Source organism: Ornithorhynchus anatinus, chromosome 9 (genome assembly GCF_004115215.2).
Source record: "Ornithorhynchus anatinus isolate Pmale09 chromosome 9, mOrnAna1.pri.v4, whole genome shotgun sequence".
Taxonomy (NCBI): domain Eukaryota; kingdom Metazoa; phylum Chordata; class Mammalia; order Monotremata; family Ornithorhynchidae; genus Ornithorhynchus; species Ornithorhynchus anatinus.
In genome coordinates this window covers 57,743,470-57,764,539 of record NC_041736.1, presented here as the reverse complement: position 1 = coordinate 57,764,539, position 21,070 = coordinate 57,743,470, and the positions used below count along the sequence as shown (strand labels likewise).

The 21,070-nt window shown below is 48.1% G+C and overlaps 1 protein-coding gene across 1 annotated transcript in view; it reads left to right on the top strand.

Annotated features, from left to right (window-relative positions):
* SPTBN1 (spectrin beta, non-erythrocytic 1) overlaps positions 1 to 21,070 on the top strand; it is a 195,927-nt gene that overhangs the window by 34,680 nt on the left and 140,177 nt on the right. Inside the window, exon 2 of the mRNA XM_003431278.5 lies at positions 15,211 to 15,408. Coding sequence (XP_003431326.2) covers positions 15,261 to 15,408 — 148 coding nt within the window. The 5' untranslated portion in view covers positions 15,211 to 15,260. The remainder of the gene's footprint in view (positions 1 to 15,210; positions 15,409 to 21,070) is intronic.

The following is a 21,070-nucleotide window of genomic DNA, read 5'->3' as shown; positions in this document are numbered from 1 at the left end:
CTTCATCTCCCTGAGATTTGGTTACAGCCATGTTCATTCGGAGACCCTCCCTTCCGGCTTTGCTTCAGAACAGCTCCAATAAACTGAGGCGCTCCAAGGTTCCTCGGAGATCTGACTTGAGGTGGCGATGGGGGTGGGCGGGAGGGCGGCTGAAGTCCAGAGAGTTAATGACTTCTTCAAAGTCACGTGGTTGAATTATTGACCTTGCCTGGAATCGGCACAGGGACTCCTGGCCCCGTCCGTCGCTGGGATCACCGACACGTACGAACCGCTCGTTCCCGGCCCGAGCCCCGTTCCGGAATTCGAAGGATGAACGGGGACAGAGACTGACACCCCTTCCCTCACCCTCACCCCCTACCCCGGCTCTTAGACCCGAATGCTAGGAGAGTGAGCACGAGCAGATGGCAGAAATGAGGCAGTAACGAATGTGTTGCCTAAACAGCCGGCTGGAATGGCCGCCCTTGGTCTCCATCCTTCAAAGGGCGTGGTTTTCACTGACTTTTAGAGGGAGAGAATGAAATGCCTGAAAGATAAAGGATGAGATTGTTAGGTGGGTCAGAAGGAAAGCTCAAGAAGTTGAGTCAACCTGAAAAATCCCCCAATTGCTTGTACTGTAGGGTGTGCATTATAACCAAAGATGGGAGGAAAACAACTCCTCTGTACCTCAGTTTCTCATCTGTAAAATGAGGATGAAATATCTCTTCTCCTCTCTCAAGGTGTAAAGTCCACAGAAATAGGGACTGAGTGCTTAGTTATTATTAATATTATTATTATTCCCAAAGATAATTGGGTGCAAGATGTGAGGGGCCACAGACAGATCTACATACATGTCTGGATGCCCCCAGCGCTGCATGTATGTATGCACGCTTGGAGGCAGGGATTATTACCCCCATTTTGCTAGGGAGAAACTGAGGAACTGAGGGATTAAGTGGCGTGCCCAAGGCATCAGGCTAGGATTGAACTGGGATTAGAACTCCCACTTTTGCACTTAACTCGGGTTAAAGTTTCCCTCCTAGTTTTTTTATTATTGACCTCTTCAGTTTGTGTGATATTTACGTACCTACTAATAGGTGCTCTTCTTTCTACCCAAAGATATTAAGAAATTCCGTTGCTCCCTCTCCTTCTCTTTCTCTTCCTCCTACTTCTCTTTCTTCTCTTCCACCTCTGAATCCTTCTCGTCATGGGCAGGGAATGTGTCCATTATACAGTCATGTTGTACTCCCCCAATCACTTAGTATAGTGCTCTGCACACAGTAAGTGCTTAATGAATACTACTAATTTTCCTGCGCTTCTTCCTCCTCCTCCTCCTTTTCTTCCTCTTCTTCCTCCTTCTCGTTCTCCCTCCTTCTCCTCCTCCTCTTCTTTCTCTTTCTCCTCCTTCAGTTTTGACAGCTCCCAAAGGGAGTTGAGCAGGCTGTGGGCTTTTCCCTCAAGAGGAGATGGATTTTCCCAGAAAGGATGAAATGATGTTCTTCAGTCCTCTTCAACTTCAGTGGGGAGTTTTGCAGCAGTTCTCTCTTCTTTCTCTCTCTCCCTCCTCTCTAACCCCACTCCCCATCACCACCCCTCCCACTGTTTCAAAGTTGGCTGGGTCCCACTTTGAGCTTTGGGAGGAATGGGAGTTGCATCAGGGAGGTCAATAAGCCGTGGAGTCAGCTCACAGTTTCTTAGTTTGGAGTGGCTGGCCAGAGGACAGCTGAAGCTGATTTTCCCTCTGGAAGGTTTTGCTGGAGTTTTTTCAGGAGCAAAAGAGAGGAAAGGGGTAGAAGGAAAGAGTCTTCTCGTGCTGTGCAGGAGAGTGCTCATCAAGTGGGCCAAGGACGCTCCCTTTTTTTGATGGTATTCGTTAAGCGCTTACTGTGTGCCTGGTATTGTACTAAGCAATTGGATAAAATTCCAAATAATCAGGTTGGACACGCAGCCCCTGTCCCGTACAGGGCTCACCATCTTGATCCCCGTTATCCAGATAAGGAAACGGAGGCCCAGAGACGTGAAGCGACTAGCCTAAGGTCACAGCAGACTAGTGGCAGAGCCATGATTAGAATCCAGGTCCTTCTGACTCCCAGGCCTGTGCTCTAGCCACTGGGCCACACTACTCTTTTCCCTTAATCCTGCCACAGCAGCTGTGGCCCTGAGGAAGGTTTAGTGGGCTTTGCTCACTGTGCAGGGAACCTGTTTGTTGTTATATTGTACTCTCCCAAGCACTTAATACAATGTTCTGCACATAGTAAGCGCTCAACAAATGCGATTGAACGTATGAGTGAATGAAAGACCTCCCGATGCCATGTTGAAAGAGGCAGCACGCTCAATCATTCAATAGTATTTATCAAGCGCTTACTATGCACCTGGGAAAATACACTACCCTGTCCTTTGCGGAAGGCCGCTGTGAACCCAGAACATCTGCATTAGGGTAGGAACCTTATTGGTGGATTCCAGAATCTGCCCAAAAGTCCACCCGAGGATCCATTGCCAGAATGAAGACCACCTTCCCGTGCAAATCCGTGAACAGCCCATCCGTTTTCTCTGTAGGGTCTGGGAGACGGCGGGTGGGAAAATCCACCATGTTTGTTTCCCGTGAGCTGGGGTGGTTGGAGGGGATTGGGGGCCGGGGTCGACTAAATCAGCTTTTTATTTGACATATACCTTTTTTTTAAATGGTATTCGTTAAAAGCCTACTGTGTGCCAAGCACTGTACTAAGTGCCAGGGTAGATACAGGCCAGTCAGGTTGGACATAGTCCACGTGCCACATGGGGCTCACAGTCTTAATCTCCATTTTACAGATGGGAGAACTGAGGCACAGAAAAGTTAGTGGCTGCCCAGGGTCACAGCAGACAAGTGGCCACAAAATAATAATAATAATAATGTTGGTATTTGTTAAGCGCTTACTATGTGCCGAGCACTGTTCTAAGCGCTGGGGTAGACATAGGGGAATCAGGTTGTCCCACGTGGGGCTCACAGTCTTAATCCCCATTTTACAGATGAGGGAACTGAGGCACAGAGAAGTTAAGTGACTTGCCCACAGTCACACAGCCGACAAGTGGCAGAGCTGGGATTCGAACTCATGAGCCCTGACTCCAAAGCCCGTGCTCTTTCCACTGAGCCACGCTGCTTCTCTAATAAGTATGGTGGGATACTTGTTGATCACTTACTGTGTGCCAAGAACAGTTCTAAACGCTGGGGTAAATACAAGTTAATCGGATTGGATACAGTCTCTGGCCCACGTTGGGGCTCGTGGTTTTAATCCCCATTATACAGATGAGATAACTGAGGCCCAGAGAAGCGAAGTGACTTGCCCAAGGCCACACAGCAGAGCCAGGATTAGAGCCCAGGGTGCTGAGTCCTGAGCAGCGAACTGGGCTTCTCCTTCCTTGCTTCCTCTCTGGGGGGTGTTCCGCGCCACATGAAAGTGGTTTTGATTATTGTGGGAAATCTTATGGCGTGAAAACCCGGCGTAGGGCGAGCTTTGGAATGTTTTAGGGCAGTGAATTTGCAGAGGGGAGACTCTGTGGCCGAATTCAGTCTACACAGCCCTTCAGTGTTTCTGAGAGCTGGAGGTTTGTCGGCGGGCTGCAGGGGAATAAAGAGTAGTGGCTGATTTTGTGGGTAGCTGCTTCTCCCAGCCTGTGGGAGGCCAAGAAATCGCTTTTTTTTCCTCCCGGGCCTGGGAGAAAATGCTTCTCTTCCACAAGGGGGAGCCGTGTTAAGGAAATGTAGGCAGGTTGATAAATGCAGAAGGACACTGAAAAGCTCCAGGACAAGTGGCCATCTCTCTGATTTCAGATCTCTTTTCTCTCCTGCCCCCATTCAGGAAAAATAGCTTCCATTTTTCCCAAGCTTCTCAGTCTTGAGCGATACCCTTCTAAATATTAAATCTGAAAGTCTTTTAATAATTTTGGTATTTGTTAAGCGCTCAACGGCAGGGACTGTCTCTACCTGTTGCCACCTTGTTCATTCCAAGCGCTTAGTACAGTGCTCTGCACATAGTAAGCGCTCAATAAATAAATACTGTTGAATGAAAGAGCACTGTTCTAAGCCCTGGGGTAGATACAGGGTCATCAGGTTGTCCCAAGTGAGGCTCACAGTCTTAATCCCCATTTTCCAGATGAGGGAACTGAGGCCCAGAGAAGTGAAGTGACTTGCCCACAGTCACACAGCTGACAAGTGGCAGGGCCGGGATTCGAACGCATGACCTCTGACTCCCAAGCCCAGGCTCTTTCCATTGAGCCACGCTGCTTCTCCGAGCCATGCTGCTTTTATAAACAGAGTAACTCATACAGCCACCAAGCAATAGAAACAATATGAAAGGTATTGTCTAGCAGATAAAGATTGGTCTTATCTTCACATCTGCACCCCATTATGAAGCCCAGTGGATTTTCTCTCGCGCGCTCCCTCCTTTTCTCCCTCCATCCGCATTTCTCACTAAGAATCAATAGTGCATGATGATAAAAGGGTGGAGAGCCTCAAGAATTGAGAGCCCTGGCTAACTTTGAGAGTGTTTGTACAAGTTGGAAAAGCAGCGCAGCTGTTGGCTGGGTGCATGCATTTATTTTCCAGGAGAAATCTAGAGTCACCATGGAATTGTCACTGATTGGCATGGTATGACTTCTCTCTCTCTCTCTCTTTCTCTTTCTCTCTGTCTCTCTCACACACTCGCAGATTGGGGCCTTTGATCTTGTGCTGATTTCTGTGGCCCAGTCTAAGTAAACCCTAGAGAGGGAGGGAGAATCCGAGCAGGGGTGGAGGGAATCAAGAGAAGCAGCAAAGTCTAGTGAATAGAAGGACCTGGGTTCTAAGCCCAGCTGTGCTGCTTGTCAGCTGTGTGACCTGATCGCTTCACTTCTCTGGACCTCAGTTACCTCATCTGAAAAATGGGGATTAAGAGTGTGAGTGCCATGTGGGGCAGGGATTGGGTCCAACCTGATTATCTTGCATCTGCCGCAGTGCTCAGTACAGTACCTGGCACATAGTAAGCGCTTTCCAAATTCCATTAAAAAAGCAAACAGCATCGGCATTGAGCAATGTACTAAGCTAGTCAAGTTGGACACAGTCCACGTCCCATGTGGGGCTTCACAGTCTTAATCCCCATTTCACAGATGAGGTAACTGAGGTCCAGAAAAGCGAAGGGACCAGCCCAAGGTCCCACAGCAAGCGTGACAGAGCTGGGATCAGAACCCAGGTCCTTCTGACTTCCAGCCCGGGCTCTGTCTACTAGACCACACTGCCTCATTCTGTATATTTTCTCCCCCAGGCTGCCCTCCAAAGAATTCAATCATCCCAACCCCAGAAAACAGTCTGGACTTTGAAACGACACCAAATTTCACTGCCTCTCCCTCCCTGACCTTTTCAGGGGTTGGAGCCTTGGGGAAGAAAATGAAAAAAAGCCCCTTCCGTCCAAAGGAGAAGGCATCATACTGGCCGGTTTCCCTCCCGGCCCCTGACAGTTCTACTTGGGCGTCATCTGGAAGCCGACGGCGAAGAGTTTCTTAGTCTCGTCAGAAGTTGGTTAAAGGAACGCGAGGAATGTCAAAAGGCCTCTGCAGCTGGTCTGGGTTTGGAGCCCGGGAGGGGGCCGAAACCGGGAGAGCAGGCTAGGTTTACCTGTCCCCTCCCTTGTCAGTTGATGATGAGGTACTTGTTAAGCTCTTACTATGTGTCAAGCACTCTTCTAAGCACTGGGGTAGATATACAAGTTCATCAGGGTGGACACAGTCCCTGTCGCACATGGGGCTCACGGTCTTCACTCCCATTTTACAGATGAGGTAACTGAGGCAAAGGGAAGTGAAGTGACTTGCCCAAGGTCACAAAGCAGACAAGTGGCAGAGCTGCGATGAGAACCCAGGTCCTTCTGACGCCCGGGCCCTGGCGTTGCCCCAGTGGGCTGGCCCTGTCTCTGATCTGGCAGAGATGTGAGAACCAGGACACCCCCTCCTCACTTTGTGGGGGAAAGTGGATTTTTTTCCTGTGGTAGTATTAAGCACTTACTATGTGCCCAGTACTGTTCTAAGCACCAGGATAGACACAAGCTAATCAGGTTAGACACAGTTCCTGTGGTATTTAAATACTTACTTTGTGTCAATCACTGTTCTAAGCATTGGGGTAGTTACAGCCTTGTCCTCTAGACTGTAAGTAGAGTGTACTTTGCCAAATGCTTAGTATAGTGCTTTGCACACAGTAAGCGCTCAATAAAAACGATGGACTGTCTTGTCAGGGTGGGCACAGTCCCTGTCCCACATGGGGCTCATCGTCTCAACCCCCATTTTACAGATGAGGGAACTGAGGCCCAGAGAAGTGAAGTGACTGGCCCAAGGTCACACAGCAGACAAGGAGCGGAGCCGGGATTAGAATTCTGGTCCTTCTGACTCCCTGGCCCGGACTCTATCCACTAGAGTGAATGTTCTCTAGTCATTGCCTAATTGTACATTCCAAGCGCTTAGTACAGGGCTCTGCACATAGTAAGTGCTCAGTAAATGCTATTGAATGAATGAATGAATTCGTTTTTGGTGCTTTTTGAGCACCTTCTGAGTGCAGAGCCCTGTACTAAACCCTTGGGGCAGTTATACAGGCGTGGCTCAGTGGAAAGAGCATGGGCTTGGGAGTCAGAGGTCATGAGTTCAAATCCCGGCTCTGCCACTTGTCAGCTGTGTGACTGTGGGCAAGTCACTTCACTTCTCTGTGCCTCAGTTACCTCATCTGTAAAAATGGGGATTAATTGTGAGCCTCACGTGGGACAACCTGATGACCCTGTATCTACCCCAGCACTTAGAACAGTGCTCTGCACCTAGTAAGCGCTTAACAAATTATTATTAGTTGAAAGATAATTACAGATAGTGGGAGAAAGAGGAAGAATAAAGGTACAGCAGATAGGCTATCGTCTACATATGTCAGGAGTGGCCACAAGAAAGCATCCATTTGGAAGTCCATAGTACAACGTGAACAGTCGATTAGGATAATAGTAATAATTATGATGGTATTTGTTAAGTGCTTACTATGTGCCGAGCACAGTTCTGAGCACTGGGGTAGATACAAGGTTATGAGATTGTCCCACGTGGGGCTCACAGTCTTAATCACTGTTTTCCAGATGAGGTAACAGAGAAAAGGAAGTGAGTTGCCCAAAGTCACACAGCTGACAAGTAATGGAACCGGGAATAGAACCCACGCCCTTTGACTCCCAAGCCCGGGCTCTTTCCACTAAGCCCGCTGAGCTGGGAACCCATGACCTTCTGACTCCCAGGTCTGCGCTCTATCTACTAAGCCATGCTGATTCTCGCTACTATTACTAATCCTATTGCTACTTTTCAGATTCCTAATGAATTACATTGACCTGGCTACTCTTTGTTGAGTTCACACCCGGATTATTATTGTGGTGATTCCAGTGGAGACCCCAGGGTCAGCAGCCCCTTTGTAGTTTATTAGAAATGAAACCACTTTCTGTGTGAATGGGGAAATGAACCAAATCCAAGAGGCTTGAGAAGCAGCGGGGCCTAGTGGAAAGAGCACGGGCCCGGAAGTCAGAGGACCTGAATTCTAATCCCAGCTCTACCACTTGAATCCTTTGTGACTTTGGGCAAGTCATTTAAATTCTCTGTGCCCTAGTTACCACATCTGGAAAATGGGGATTAATACCGTGAGCCCCACTGGAGCCATGGTCTGGTCCAACCCGATTAACCTGTATCAACTCCAGTGCTTAGTGCAGTGCTTGGCACATAGTAAGTGCGTAACAAATACCATTTAACAAAAAAAAAGAGGCAGGAGTAGCAACTAGCTGACTACTAGCAGATCCCCACCCCCGGAAGAGCTGGGAATGGCAATATTTCAATCTCTCGATAATCCCCTGGCAGTCCGCATAATCGGAGACAGCCTGGGGTTTAGGACATTTTGGAAAGGGAAACAATTCTTGAAAGTAAATATGTCTCATCCCGAATAAATACAAGTGTTCTGAAGTAAATCCAGATGTGATTAGAGAAGAATTACGGGGAAAATGATCTCCGGCCCCATCTTAACGTGACCCAAACCATTCCTTACGGATCGTGTGGAAATACACTTATCTGAATTCATTCCTCGCTCAATTGGACAGGGAAAAAAAACAAAACGTTGTTTAGCTGTGAAAAATTCTGAATGATTCTGGCAGCTTATTTTTTGCCCACAGGAAATGTCTGTAGAGCAGTTCTGTTCCAGATGTTCTGCTATGTTTAAATCACTGGGAAGATGAATTGCAAGCAACAGAATCTGACCACGTATTTACAAGATGACTTGGGTAGAAGTTTGTGTCCAGAACTGTAGTCTCAGGTCGTGGCTTCAGACACCAGGGAATGCTCCTCTGGGCCATTGGAGGCATCACAGCTGCTGAGACAAATGTTCAGGCCCCTAACAAAAATAATAATAATAATTATAATAATAATTGTGCTATTTGTTAAGCGCATACAATGTGCCAGGCTCTGTCCGAATCCTAGAGTGGATACAGGCAAATCAGGTTGGACACAGTCTCTGTCCTATATGGTGCTCACAGTCTTCATCCCCCTTTTACAGATGAGGGAACAGAAGCACAGAGGAAGTGAAATGACTTGTCCAAGGTCACACAGCAGACAAGGGGCAGAGCCGGGATAAGAACCCAGGTCCTTCTGATTCCTGATTCTGACTAGGCCCATGCTCTAATCATTAAGCAACACTGCTTTGTGTCAGGCACTGTACCAAGTAGTTTCTCTACTAGGCTATAAACGAATTTAGGTAGTCTCTAAGTAGAAGGACAAAGTACAAAAGGGATCTTAGAAAAAAGTAAACCCCGAACTTCTGTGTCTTTAATAATAGTAATTGTGGAGTTTAAGGACTTATTATGTGCCAAAATAGATACAAGATAATCGGGTTGGACACAGCCGCTAACCCAAAGGGCCCTCTAAGTAGGAGGGATAACAGGCATTTATTTAATTCCCATTTTACAGGTGAAGAAGCCGAGGCCCAGAGAAGTTAAGTGGCTTGCCCTAGATCACCCAGCAGGCAAGTGGCAGAGCCAGGATTAGAATCCAGGTCCTCTGGCTCCTGGGCCCAGGCCCTTACCACTAGACACCCCCCCCCCCCCCCGACTTCTCACAGAGAACCTAGTCTTCTGAGGGTTGGAACCCTTGCTGCGGGTTTGTTTCCATTTTGATGGTATTGATGCCTGTCTACTAGTTTTGTTTTGCTGACTGTCTCCCCCGCTTTAGACTGTGAGCCCATTGTTGGGCAGGGATTGTCTCTACCCGTAGCCAAATTGTACATTGCAAGCGCTGAGTACAGTGCCCTGCACACAATACGCGCTCAATAAATATGATTGCATGAATGAATTAATGAATTTGCACCATGAAAGCACACCCGACCAACCAAAGGCAGCCCCCTAGTTCAATCTCGCCTGTCTCTCCGCCAATCTCTTGCCCACATCTTGCCTCTGGCCTGGAACACCCTCCCTCCTCATATTTGACAGATGATCACTCTCCCCCACTTGAAAGCCTCATTAAAAGCTCATCTCCTCCAAGAGGCCTTCCCCCTCGAATCCCTCATTTCCTCTTCTCCCACTCCCTTCTGCATCCCCCTTACATTTGGATCTGTTCCCTTTATTCACCCTTCTCTCCGGCCCCCAGCACTTATGACCCAATCCCTAATTTCTTTATTTCTATTAATGTCTGTCCCGCCCTCTAGACTATGAGTTTGTTGTTGGCAGGGAATGGGTCAACCAACTCTGTTCTGTGGTACTCTCCCAAGCGCTTAGTACAGTGCTGTGCCCACAGTAAGTGCTCAGTAAATACGGCTGATTGATTGAGCCCCCGGAGTCGAGATGTGTGTGAGGGATGCAGGGTGAAGCCTACTCCCTCAGCCCTTTCTGCTGTGGTGTCAGATTCCGAGAGAGAGAATGGCAACTCACCTGGGCCTTGATATCAGCATTTAAATCGTCCTAAATTATGGATCTTCCTTGTCGCCCCCAGCTTTGTCCTTCCAGGTCTTCAATGTCATTCAGTAATAATAAATAATAATAATAATGGTATTTGTTAAGTGCTTGCTATGTGCCAAGCACTGTTCTAAGCACTGGGGTAGATACAAGTTAATCAGGTTGGACACAATCCCTGTCCCATGTGGGGCTCACACGCTTAATCCCCATTTTACAGATTGGGAAGCTGAGGTCCGGAGAAGTTAGGTGGCTCAGCCCAGCTTCTCACAGTACAGGGCAGTGGTAGAACCCAAGTCTTGTCCTTCCCGTTGGGTCAAACTGTCTCTCTGCTACCAATGAGAAGCAGATCATTCCATAAAAGTTCCTGCTCCTTGGAGGCAGAACGGTCAGCTGATCTAGCTGATCGCCTCTGCGTGGGAGCGGGATCAAACGCAGAAAACAGATCGTAAAGTTTTCCTCGTGATTGCCTTCCTATAAACAAATGTATATTGTATAAACAAATGTATAAGCAGTGTGGTCTTCCGGAAGGAACACGCGCTGAGAGTCATGGAACCTGGGTTCTGATCCTGGCTCTGCCATTGAATAATTACATTGATTATGGTATTTGTTAAGCGCTTACTGTGTGCCAGGTACTGAACTAAGGGCTGGGGGGGGACACAAGCAAATCTGGTTGGATACAGTCCTTGTCCCAAATGGGGCTCATAGTCTCAATCACTATTCTGCTTTGGGACCTTGAGCATGGGACTCAACTCCTCTGTGCCTCAGTTTCCTCAGCTGTAAAATGGGGATTCAGTAGCTGTTCTCCCTCCTACTTGGACTTTGAGTCTCATGTGGGACAGAGACTGTGTCCAACCTAACTTCATACCCGGCGCTTAGTACTGTCCCTGGCACATAGTAAGTACTTAACAAATACCATAATTATTATCTACCCCAGCCCTCAGGATAGTGCTTGACACACAGTAAGCTCTTAACAAATACCGTAATTATTAAAAGCATTCAGGGCCGATGGACAGGGTGCTTAACAAGTACCATAATTATTATTATTATCTACCCCAGCCCTTAGGACAGTGCTTGACACACAGTAAGCTCCTAACAAATACCGTAATTATTAAAAGCATTCAGGGCCGATGGACAGGGTGCTTAACAAATACCATAATTATTATTATTATCTACCCCAGCCCTTAGGACAGTGCTTGACACTCAGTAAGCTCTTAACAAATACCGTAATTATTAAAAGCATTCAGGGCCTTGGAAAATGATTGGTGAGAGGCGTTTGTCACAGTTATTGGGAGAAGAAACTCGCAGAAGAAGTGTTTTCTCTGGGGCCTGGTGGGTCGCTTAGATCTGGGCAGTTGCATTAAGCGCGTCGTACAGTGTTGTGCACAGAGTAGGCGCTTAATAAATTCGATTGAACGAATGAGGGAGGGGATCTAGGAGCTGCAGGGAAGCAAGGCGGGTCTAGCATTGAGGCTGCAGGTTTTATGCATCAGCAGGTGGCGCCAGATAATAATAATGTTGGTATTAAGCGTTTACTATGTGCAGAGCACTGTTCTAAGCGCTGGGGTAGACACAGGGGAATCAGGTTGTCCCACGTGGGGCTCACAGTCTTCATCCCCATTTTACAGACGGGGTAACTGAGCCACAGAGCAGTGAAGTGACTTGCCCACAGTCACACAGCTGACAAGTGGCAGAGCCGGGAGTCGAACCCATGACCTCTGACTCCCAAGCCCGGGCTCTTTCCACTGAGCCACGCTGCTTCCCTAATAATAATAATAATGTTGGTATTTGGTAAGCGCTTACTATGTGCAGAGCACTGTTCTGAGCGCTAGGGGAGATACAGGGTGATCAGGTTGTCCCACGTAGGCCTCACAGTTTTAATCCGCGTCTTACAGATGAGGGAACTGAGGCTCAGAGAAGTTAAGTGATTTGCCCCAAGTCACACAGCTGACAAGCGGCAGAGCCGGGATTCGAATCCATGACCTCTGACTTCCAAGCCCGGTCTCTTTCCACTGAGCTACGCTACTGGGGACACTAGTCCTGTGGCTTGGATTTTCATCCCATCGTATTTATTGAGCGCTTACTGTGTGCAGAGCACTGTACTAAGCGGTTGGAAGAATGCACTAAAACAAAAAACGGACACATTCCTTACCCACAATGAGCTTACAGGAGGAGCTTACATGGTTAGGGATGGTTGTCCCCTTGGGTATCCTAGGGACGCCCCTGGCTCCCTGCTTTAAATGCTCCCCTAGAGCAAAGACCGTGAATTCTTTATTTTTCAGTCCTTGAAAACTTTGGTCAACTGCCCAGTCATCTGACAGACTACCACTCTTCATCTCCCCCCACCACTCCCGACCCAAGAACCTCCCTCTGCTCTCTCTGTCCTCCCACTCCGGCCTCTGCTCCCTCCCCCTTCCCCTCTTCACCTCCCTTCAGCTAAGGGTCCTTTCTCTCCTTTCCCTCTACTCCTCCCCCTCTCCCTTCCCCTCAGCACTGTGCTCATTTGGGTATCTTTTTATTACCCTATTTATTTTGTTAATGAGGTGTACATCCCCTTGATTCTATTTAACGTGATTATGTTGTCTTGTTTTGGTCCCTGTGTCTCCCCGGATTAGAATGTAAACCCATCAATGGGCAGGGATTGTCTCTATCTGTTGCCCGAATTGTACATTCCAAGGGCTTAGTGCAGTGCTCTGCACATAGTAAGCGCTCAATAAATACTATTGAATGAATGAATGAATGGTTGCCCATCTATCTCTGCACCACACAGAAGCTCCTCACCATCAGCTTTAAAGCATTCAATCAGCTCTCCCGCTCCTACCTCACCTCTCTGGTCTCCTACTCCATCCCAGCCCGTACACCTCGCTCCTTTGCACCAGCTTACTCACTGTGCCCCCGTCTCATCTATCTCTCCACCGATCCCTTTCCCACGTCCTCTCCCTATTCTGGACCTCCCTCCCACTCCATATAAGCCAGACCACCACTCGCCCCACCTTCAAAGTCTTATTAAGAGACCTTCCCCAGTTAAACCCTCTTTTCCCTGTCTCTTTCTCCTTCTGCACAGTCTCTGCACTTAGATCTGTACCCATTTGTTATTCACCCTACCCTCAGCCCCACAGCACTTAAGTACATATCCATAAATTGTTTGTTTATGTTAGTGTTTGTCTTCTCCTCTAGACTGTAAGATCATTGTGGGCGGGGAATGGCTACCAATTGGGTTGTTCTCAAGCATTTAGTTCATTGCTCTGCATGTGGCAAGCGCTCAGTAAGTACCTCTGATTGATTTATTAATCAGGGGCTAGGGAAGGTTATGATATTTATCCGCAGAGAAAAATGTATCAAAGACTATAAATCTCAACTCCAGCAGTCCAGCAAGGGAGGAGTTAGATGGATGCGTGCTCTCTCTCTCTTTCTCATTTTCACTAGCCAGGGGCATTCTAGCAGTTTTGGGCTTACCTTTTCACATTTTTTCTTGTTCTCTTTCTCATTTGCCGGAGCAGATGCTAGTCTGTAAGATCCCTGTGGGCGGGGAATGTGTCTGTTTATTGTTGTACTTTCCCAAGCTCTTAGTACAGTGCTCTGCACACAGTAAGCACTCAGTAAATGTGACTAAATGAATGAAAGAATGCCCTGAAGAGGTTAACACTGTTTCCCTTTATGTAAAACCAGAGGAGCAACAGGGGAATCAGAGTTCAGTCCTCAGTGAGGAAGGAAGGGGAAACGTAGAGTGGCTCTCTATTGCTCTCAGCTCTCGCTGTCTTCTAGATCATGCTATGTGTTTGTCACCAATTGTTAATTTAGGGCCATTGTATTCTTTTCAGTCATTCTTTCACCATGGAAACCTGGCTGTGTTGAAAACCCTCTCTGGGTAATAGAGAAGCCATATCAAGGCATTCTTTCCACAGACACCCCTTTGGATCACCTCTGCACTGCTCAATTTTGCTTTAGTTTGAGGGAGAGAAAATGGTTTCCCAAGGAGCGTGGCCAGCTGTTTTTGGTGCTTGGAGTTCTTTCCTTGGCTTCTGGGAGAGAATCGGTTAAAGGCTTCTCTGCAGGGAGAGGGTGGGGAGAGGAAACAGCTGGAGCAGATGTGGTGGAGTCCCAGCCTGGCCCGGCCTAACATTTTGCTGGAGGTGAAGGCCAAGGAAAATGGTGCCGTTCAAAGCATTTTCCCCAAACTAGAGCTTGATAAATTTGCAGACCCTGGGTAGGGAGGAGAGAAAAGAAAAAGAGGAAGAAGGGCCGCTTTTCCCCAACTGTTTCTGAAGATGTATCCAGACCCAACCTCTCCCGCCCAGAAAGATCTCCGGGGCAGTTTTCAAGCCCTGTCAAAGTGGGGGCCATTTTGGAAGAGTCATTTGCCTTAAACCAATTCCCTTGGGTGGAAGTGAGGGCTCTTGCTCTCGAACCCAGGTGACCCAGAGGCTGTGCCTTCCCCATTAGGCTTCCTCGTCGCTCCTCTCTCCCAGTAAGTCTCAGGACTACAGAAGTGAGCAATTTGTGGAAATTTAGTCCTGGGGCCAGAATGCTCTCAGACTAATAATAATAACCATGGTATTCATTAAGCGCATTGTAAGCTTGCCGTCCCCCCTGCGTCTACTGTGCACTTGGCCGGGCACCCCTTAAGCACTCTGATATTCTGACCTTGGCCCAGAGTGCTTAGGCTCATATATCTAGTGGATGGAGCACGGGCCTGGGAGTCACAAGGTCATAGAGTCTAATCCCGGCTCTGCCATTTGTCTACTGTGTAACCTTGGGCAAGTCACTTCAATTCCCTGGGCCTCAATTCCCTCATCTGTAAAATGGGGATTAAGACTGTGAGCCCTGGGTGGGAAAGGGACTGCGTCCCATGGAATTACCTCAGCACTTAGAATAATGCCTGGCACATATTAAGTGCTTATCAAATGCCATAGTTATTATTATTACTTATGTTACTTTTTCCCTTGCCAATAATTTATTTTAATGACCTCCTCCCCCAAAGGCTGTAATCTCCCTGTGGGCAGGGATCGTATCTACCAACTCGCTTGTATTGTGCATTCCCAAGCGCTCAGTGCAGCGCTCTGCACACAGTAATCACTCTGTTATATTGTACTCTTCCAAGCACATGGTACAGTGTTCTGCACACAGTAAACACTCAATAAACACTAATGACTGACTGCCTGATAATAGATACCATCGACTGATTGATTCTCGTTCTCCCCTTATTCCCCTTTCCCTGCTCCCTCATCAGTCGCAGGGCCGGGCTCTCTCCGCTAGGCGCGCCGACCTAAAGGTGTTTCTGCTTCCGTCCCCGTAGAGCTCGGTAAGAAGAAACTGATGCCGCAGAGCGGCTAGAAGAGGTGCAAGATGACGACGACGGTGGCCACAGATTACGACAACATTGAGATCCAGCAGCAGTACAGCGACGTCAACAACCGCTGGGACGTGGACGACTGGGACAATGAAAACAGCTCCGCCCGGCTCTTTGAGCGATCCCGAATCAAGGCGCTAGCAGGTAGGCCGACTTCGGTGCCCACAAGAGCCAACGTGTGGGTCAGGATGGGGGCCAGGGGGCCAGCGGGGATCCCTGCCCCGACTGGGAGGGATTGAACGTGGATGTGCAAATAACGCCTCCCTTTTTGGGTACAGCAGTTGTTCAGTGCTTATTACGTGCCAGGTGCAGTGTGGCGAAATGTGGCGAAAGTCACGTTACTGTAACCGTTGCCATAATGGGTATGGAGGTAGACGGTTTGAAGAACATCTCCGATGCTGACATGTTTTGCTACAAATTTTCCATATTATTCTAGTGGGCAGGGAATGTGTCTGTTATAACTCTGTTATATTGTTACTCTCCCAAGCGCTTAGTGTAGAGCACAGCACTTATTGTAGATATCAATATTTTATTTATTTATATGAATGTCCGTCTCCCCCTCTAGACTGTGAGCTCATTGTGGGCAGGGAATGTCACTCTTTATTGCTGTATCGTCCTCTCCCAAGCGTTTAGTACAGTGCTCTGCACACAGTGAGCACTCGATAATTACGACCGAATAAAAGTACTTGGGAGAGTACAACCAACAGTGAGTAAGTGCCGTTGGTTGACTGATGGGTAAGTGGTGACTTGGTCCAGCGTTCTGACTCCCAGTCAGGATCGCTGCTAGATTTTTGATAAAGATCTCCCCAAGGCAGGAAAGGGCGTCCCAGCTTTCCTTGGTGGTCCGTTCCAGGGCTTGGCCGCTTGCATAGCCAAGCTGAATAAACTTTAGAGGCCTAAACTGTACTTTGGCCTAATTTACTCCAATATTTCAGGCCAAAGAACATAATCATCGTCATGGTATTTGTTAAACCAGGGTAGATGCACCACAAATAGGACACAATCCCTGTGCCGCATGGGGTTCACAGTCTGAGGAAGGGAGAACAGGAATTTAGTCCCCATTTGTCAGTAGAGGAAAATGAGAGACAGGGAAGTTCTGTTACTTGCCTGAGGTCACACAACAGGCAAATGGCAGAGCTGGAATTTGAGCCCAGACCCATGCTCTTTCCACTAGGCCGTGCCGCTGTCTGGGAGTCAGAAGAATCTGCATTCTAATCCCGGCTCTACCACTTGTCTTCTGAGTGACTTTGGGCAAATCACTTCACTTCTCTGGGCCTCAGTTACCTCATCTGTAAAATGGGAATGGAGTCTGTGAGCCCCTCAGGAGACAGGGACTGTGTCCAACCCGATTCGCCTGTATCCACCCCAGCACTTAGTACAGTGCCTGGTACATAGTAAGCACTTAACAAATACCATTATTATTATTTTTATCTTGTATGTGACCTTGGGCAAGTCACTTCACTTCCCTGGGCCTAAATTATCTCATCTGTAAAATGGGGATTAAAACCATGGCCCTATGTGGGATAGGGACTGTATTCAACCTGATTAACTTGTCTACCCCAGTGCTTAGTACAGGGCTTGGCCTTTAGAAAGCATTTAATGAATACCATTAAAAACAAAAAAAAAAGATGATTGACATATGCCAGTCCAGCCAAGATGTGCCTGAAAGCCGTGAGTCCTGAAACCTCAGCCCGGGGACAGATTGTGCTTTCAGTCTGTTGATTTCTCTACAAATTCCGTGTTCCTGCCTTCCTGAGATAGTTGTAGGCAGGGAATGAGTCTGTTTATTGTTCTATTGTACTGTCCCAAGCACTTAGTACAGTGCTCTGCACACAATTAGGGCTCAATTAAATATGACTGACCGAATAAGTGATGGCAGTGGAGGCAGCAATGAAGAGTCCATCTCCTGGCCCCCTTAGGGATCTTTTCAAGGAGCTGCTTGGAAATTGGCTTATATCCCTATGGGATTTGCTGCTTTGATGCAAATTCCCCATCTTCCCATTTAGAATTCACCCTTGGCCCAATCTCTAAAGGGCTCTTTCTGTGGGATGATTTAGAGACCGACTTTGGAAACCTTTTACTTCCTTTTCAACTCTCTGCCTGAAGAGCACAGCCCCTTCAGCTCAGGGACCGCAGTTTTGCCTAGAATTTAGCCACAGACACCAACCTTAAGAGCCAGGAGAAAGTCCAAGGACAATAAAGCCCTCTACAAATTTCATAATCTCGAGGCAGGATTGAAAACAGCCGTTGTGCCCGAGTGGCGGGAAGCTTCATCGTCTCCAAACCTTCCTTCAGAAGAAGACCTAAAACCAGAGTGAAAGCAGCGTGACCTAGTGGAAAGAGACCAGGCCCAGAGGACCTGGGTTCTAAAGCGAACTCCACCCCTTGCCTGTTGGCATGACTGTGGGCAAGTCACTTAATATCTCTGGGCCCCTCAGTTTTCTTTTCTGTAAAATGGAGACCAAATTCTTACCTCCTCCTCTCTTGGTCTCTCCCCCTCTAGATTATAAATTCGTTGTGGGCAGGGAATGTGTTTACCAACTCTGTTACACTGTACTCTCCCAAGCGCTTAGTACAGTGCTCTGCATAGAATAAGTGTTCAATAAATGGCCTAGTGGAAAGAGAGGCCTGGGAGTCAGAAAACCTGCCTTCTAATTCCTGCTCTGCCACTTGTCTGCTGTGTGACCGTGGGCAAGTCACTTTACTTCTCTGGGCCTCCGTTCCCTCATCGGTATAATGGGGATTAAGACTCTGAGTCTTATGTGGGACAGAGACTGTGTCCCACCTGAATATCTTGTATCTACCCCAATGTTTAGTACAGTGCCGGGCACATAGTAAGCCCTTAACAAATACCATAAAGAAGAATAAATATGATGGATTGATGGATTAGACTAGGAGCCCCATGTGGGACAGGGACTATGTCCAATCTGATTGTGTTATAAATACCCAAGCACAGTACTTGACACATAGTAAGCACTTAACAAATACCAATAATAATATGGGAATTAAAGGCCTTCACATGCATGATGTAATGGATAGAGAATGGGCCGGGGAATCAGAAGGTCATGGGTTCTAATCCCGGCTCCACTACCTGTCTTCTGTGTGGCCTTGGACAAGCCACTTTTCTTCTCTGTACCTCAGTTACCTCATCTGTAAAATGGGGATGAAGACTCTGAGCCCTGTGTGGGATAGGGACTGTGTCCAAGCCAATTTGCTTGTATCCACCCCATTGCCTAATACAGTGCCTGGCATATAGTAAGCCCTTAACAAATACCATAATTATTATTACTAATCTTTATTATTGTTATTCATTCTGGGTTCATTCAGAGAGCATCAAGTGCTCTGCAGAAGAGACCATTCCCCCTTCACCCCACACGGTGTCTACCCCTCCAAGATGATTGCCAGAAAGGACACTAGAAGCCTGTCAGCTCTGGTGTGTGGTGTGCTGTGGTTTGTGGTGTGGTGTGTGGTGTTGGATAACAGAGACTTCATGCTCGCTGAGCTCTGAAGCAGTTTACTGCTAAAGTAATTTCCATGCATTCTCTAAATGATTCCCAGAATCCCCCGATGTGGCCGGCCCACATTCCTGACCCCTGAACAAAATGCCTCAGTAGTGTGGGACATGGTGGGTCCCGGCTGCCGGGGTGGAGGCAGAGCCGGGAGGGGGGAGGAGGAAGGAAGGTGAAGCAGCTCAGAATGGGCTGAGCCTTCTGGCTATTAAAACTTAGTTCAAAAAGGAAAGGAGAATGAAAGTTTTTTTTAATACCTTAAAACCCGTCAAGAGGACAGGCTGCCTGTGGTTCCAGTGGGTTGTTTGTGACGCTCCCTCACCCAGTGAGCCTAGGTTGACGTGAGGGGATGTGGAGGGACGGTAAGGTCGGGATGTGAGAGTTTGGCATCATCCTGATGGTCAGAAACGTCCTCTCTTGTGTCAAGGGTAAGTGAATGCCCACCCACAGCTCAGAAACCAATTCCCCCAACACAGATTTGGGGTGAAGTGTTAGATGGTCCAGGGTAGGATAGGAATGGTAAAACCAAAAATAATTATGGCAATGATTAAACATTAAAGGCGCTAAGCGCTGGGTAGAAGTTTATGAAATAGGGTCCAGTCCTTGTCCCCCATGGGCTCACATTCTCTGATCCCTGCCCGTTGCCCAGATGAGGAAACCGGGGCTCGGGAAGGTTAATTGACTTGGTTTCAGTCATAAAGCCAGCCTCAGGTGGAGCTGGGACTCGAACCTGGTACCGGCTGACTCCCCTACACCACGCTACTGGATGTCACTTTTTTTTTAAAAAATGAAGCAGCGTGGCCTAGTGGAAAGGACGCACTGGGAGCCAAAAGACCCAGATTTTAATCTCAGCTCTCCCCCTGACCTGCCGGAGTCGCCTGGACAAGTCACCTAACTTCCGGTGCCTCAGCTTCCTCATCCGTAAAATGGGGGTAAAATATTGGCTCTTTCTCCCTCTTGTATGTGAGCCCCACAAGGCCCCCGCTTATTATCTCGTAATCTGCACTATGGTTGGCACAGAGTAAGGGCTCAGTCAGTGCCTCAACTCAGTCACTTACTGAGAGACAGAATCCTCCGTTGCCTCTCTCCTTCCTTCTCCCGGCACACACCGCCACCAGACTGAAGTGCAACAAGGAGCAGGACTCATCATAATCATGTTATTTTTTAAGTGCTTGAGAAGCAGCGTGGTCTAATGGATAGAGCCCGGGCCTGGAAGTCAATAGGACCTGGTTCTAGTCTCAACTCTGCCACATTGCCTGCTGTGTGACCTTGAACAATTCATTTCACTTCTCTGTGCTTCAGTGTCCTCAGCTGTAAAGTGGGGAATTTAAGACTGGGAGTTCCATATGGGACATGGACTGTGTCCAACCTGATTAGCTTGTGTCTATCCTGACGTTTAGAACCGTGCCTGGCACACAGTAAGCCCTTAACAAATAGCATAAGAATAATATATGCCAATCGCTGTGCTGAGCGCTGGGGGAGATGGGAGATTATTGGGTCGGACACGGTCCCCGTCCCACTTGGGGCTCACGTGCCCACAGTGTGGAAGTGACTGCCAGCCACCACCAGGCTCAGCAGGTGCCCTCGCTCTCCGCGATAAAGATTGTGCCATCTGGAGCATCATCTTTGAACCTGAAGGAGAGCCATGTAGTGCCACCGCTTTGAAACCTCCCTGGATTGCTGGTTGCTTTGCCATCTGGTCAACCTCAGGCACTTGATTGCAAGCCAGTTTCCCCTTACACCGGTCTAGCTTATGTCTGCACTCTTTATTCACCCCCTTCCTCAGCCTCACAGCACTCGTGTCCGTATTTGTAATTTATTTCTACTAATGTCTTTGTCCCCTTCTAGACGGTGGGCAAGGAACATTTCTGTTGACTCTGTTATATTGTATTTTGCCAAGTGCCCAGTACAGCGTTCTGCCCCAGGAAATGCTCAATAAATAGGATTGATTGTTTTGATTATCACCCCCCACCCCGCCACCCATGTAACAGATGCACTGGTCATCTCTGATTTGGTATGCCATTGACGCTTGTGGGACCGGATTGAAACCCTCCTGGTTGTAGCCACAGCGTGGAGAAGGAGGAGAAAGGGAAGGCTAGAGGGAGAGGAGCTAGCTAGAGGATCCCAGAAGAACCCCAGAGAGCAATCCAGTTTCTAAACCGGGATTGCGCTCAGAAAGGATGCCCAAGAGCCTGGCTGTGTAGTGGACAACGATTTTATTTTGGGAAGCGGCTACAGCGGCAGGCCAGCCCGGTGGTTGGGGGAGCTGGGGGTCCAGGGGGGAGCATCGGAGTAAA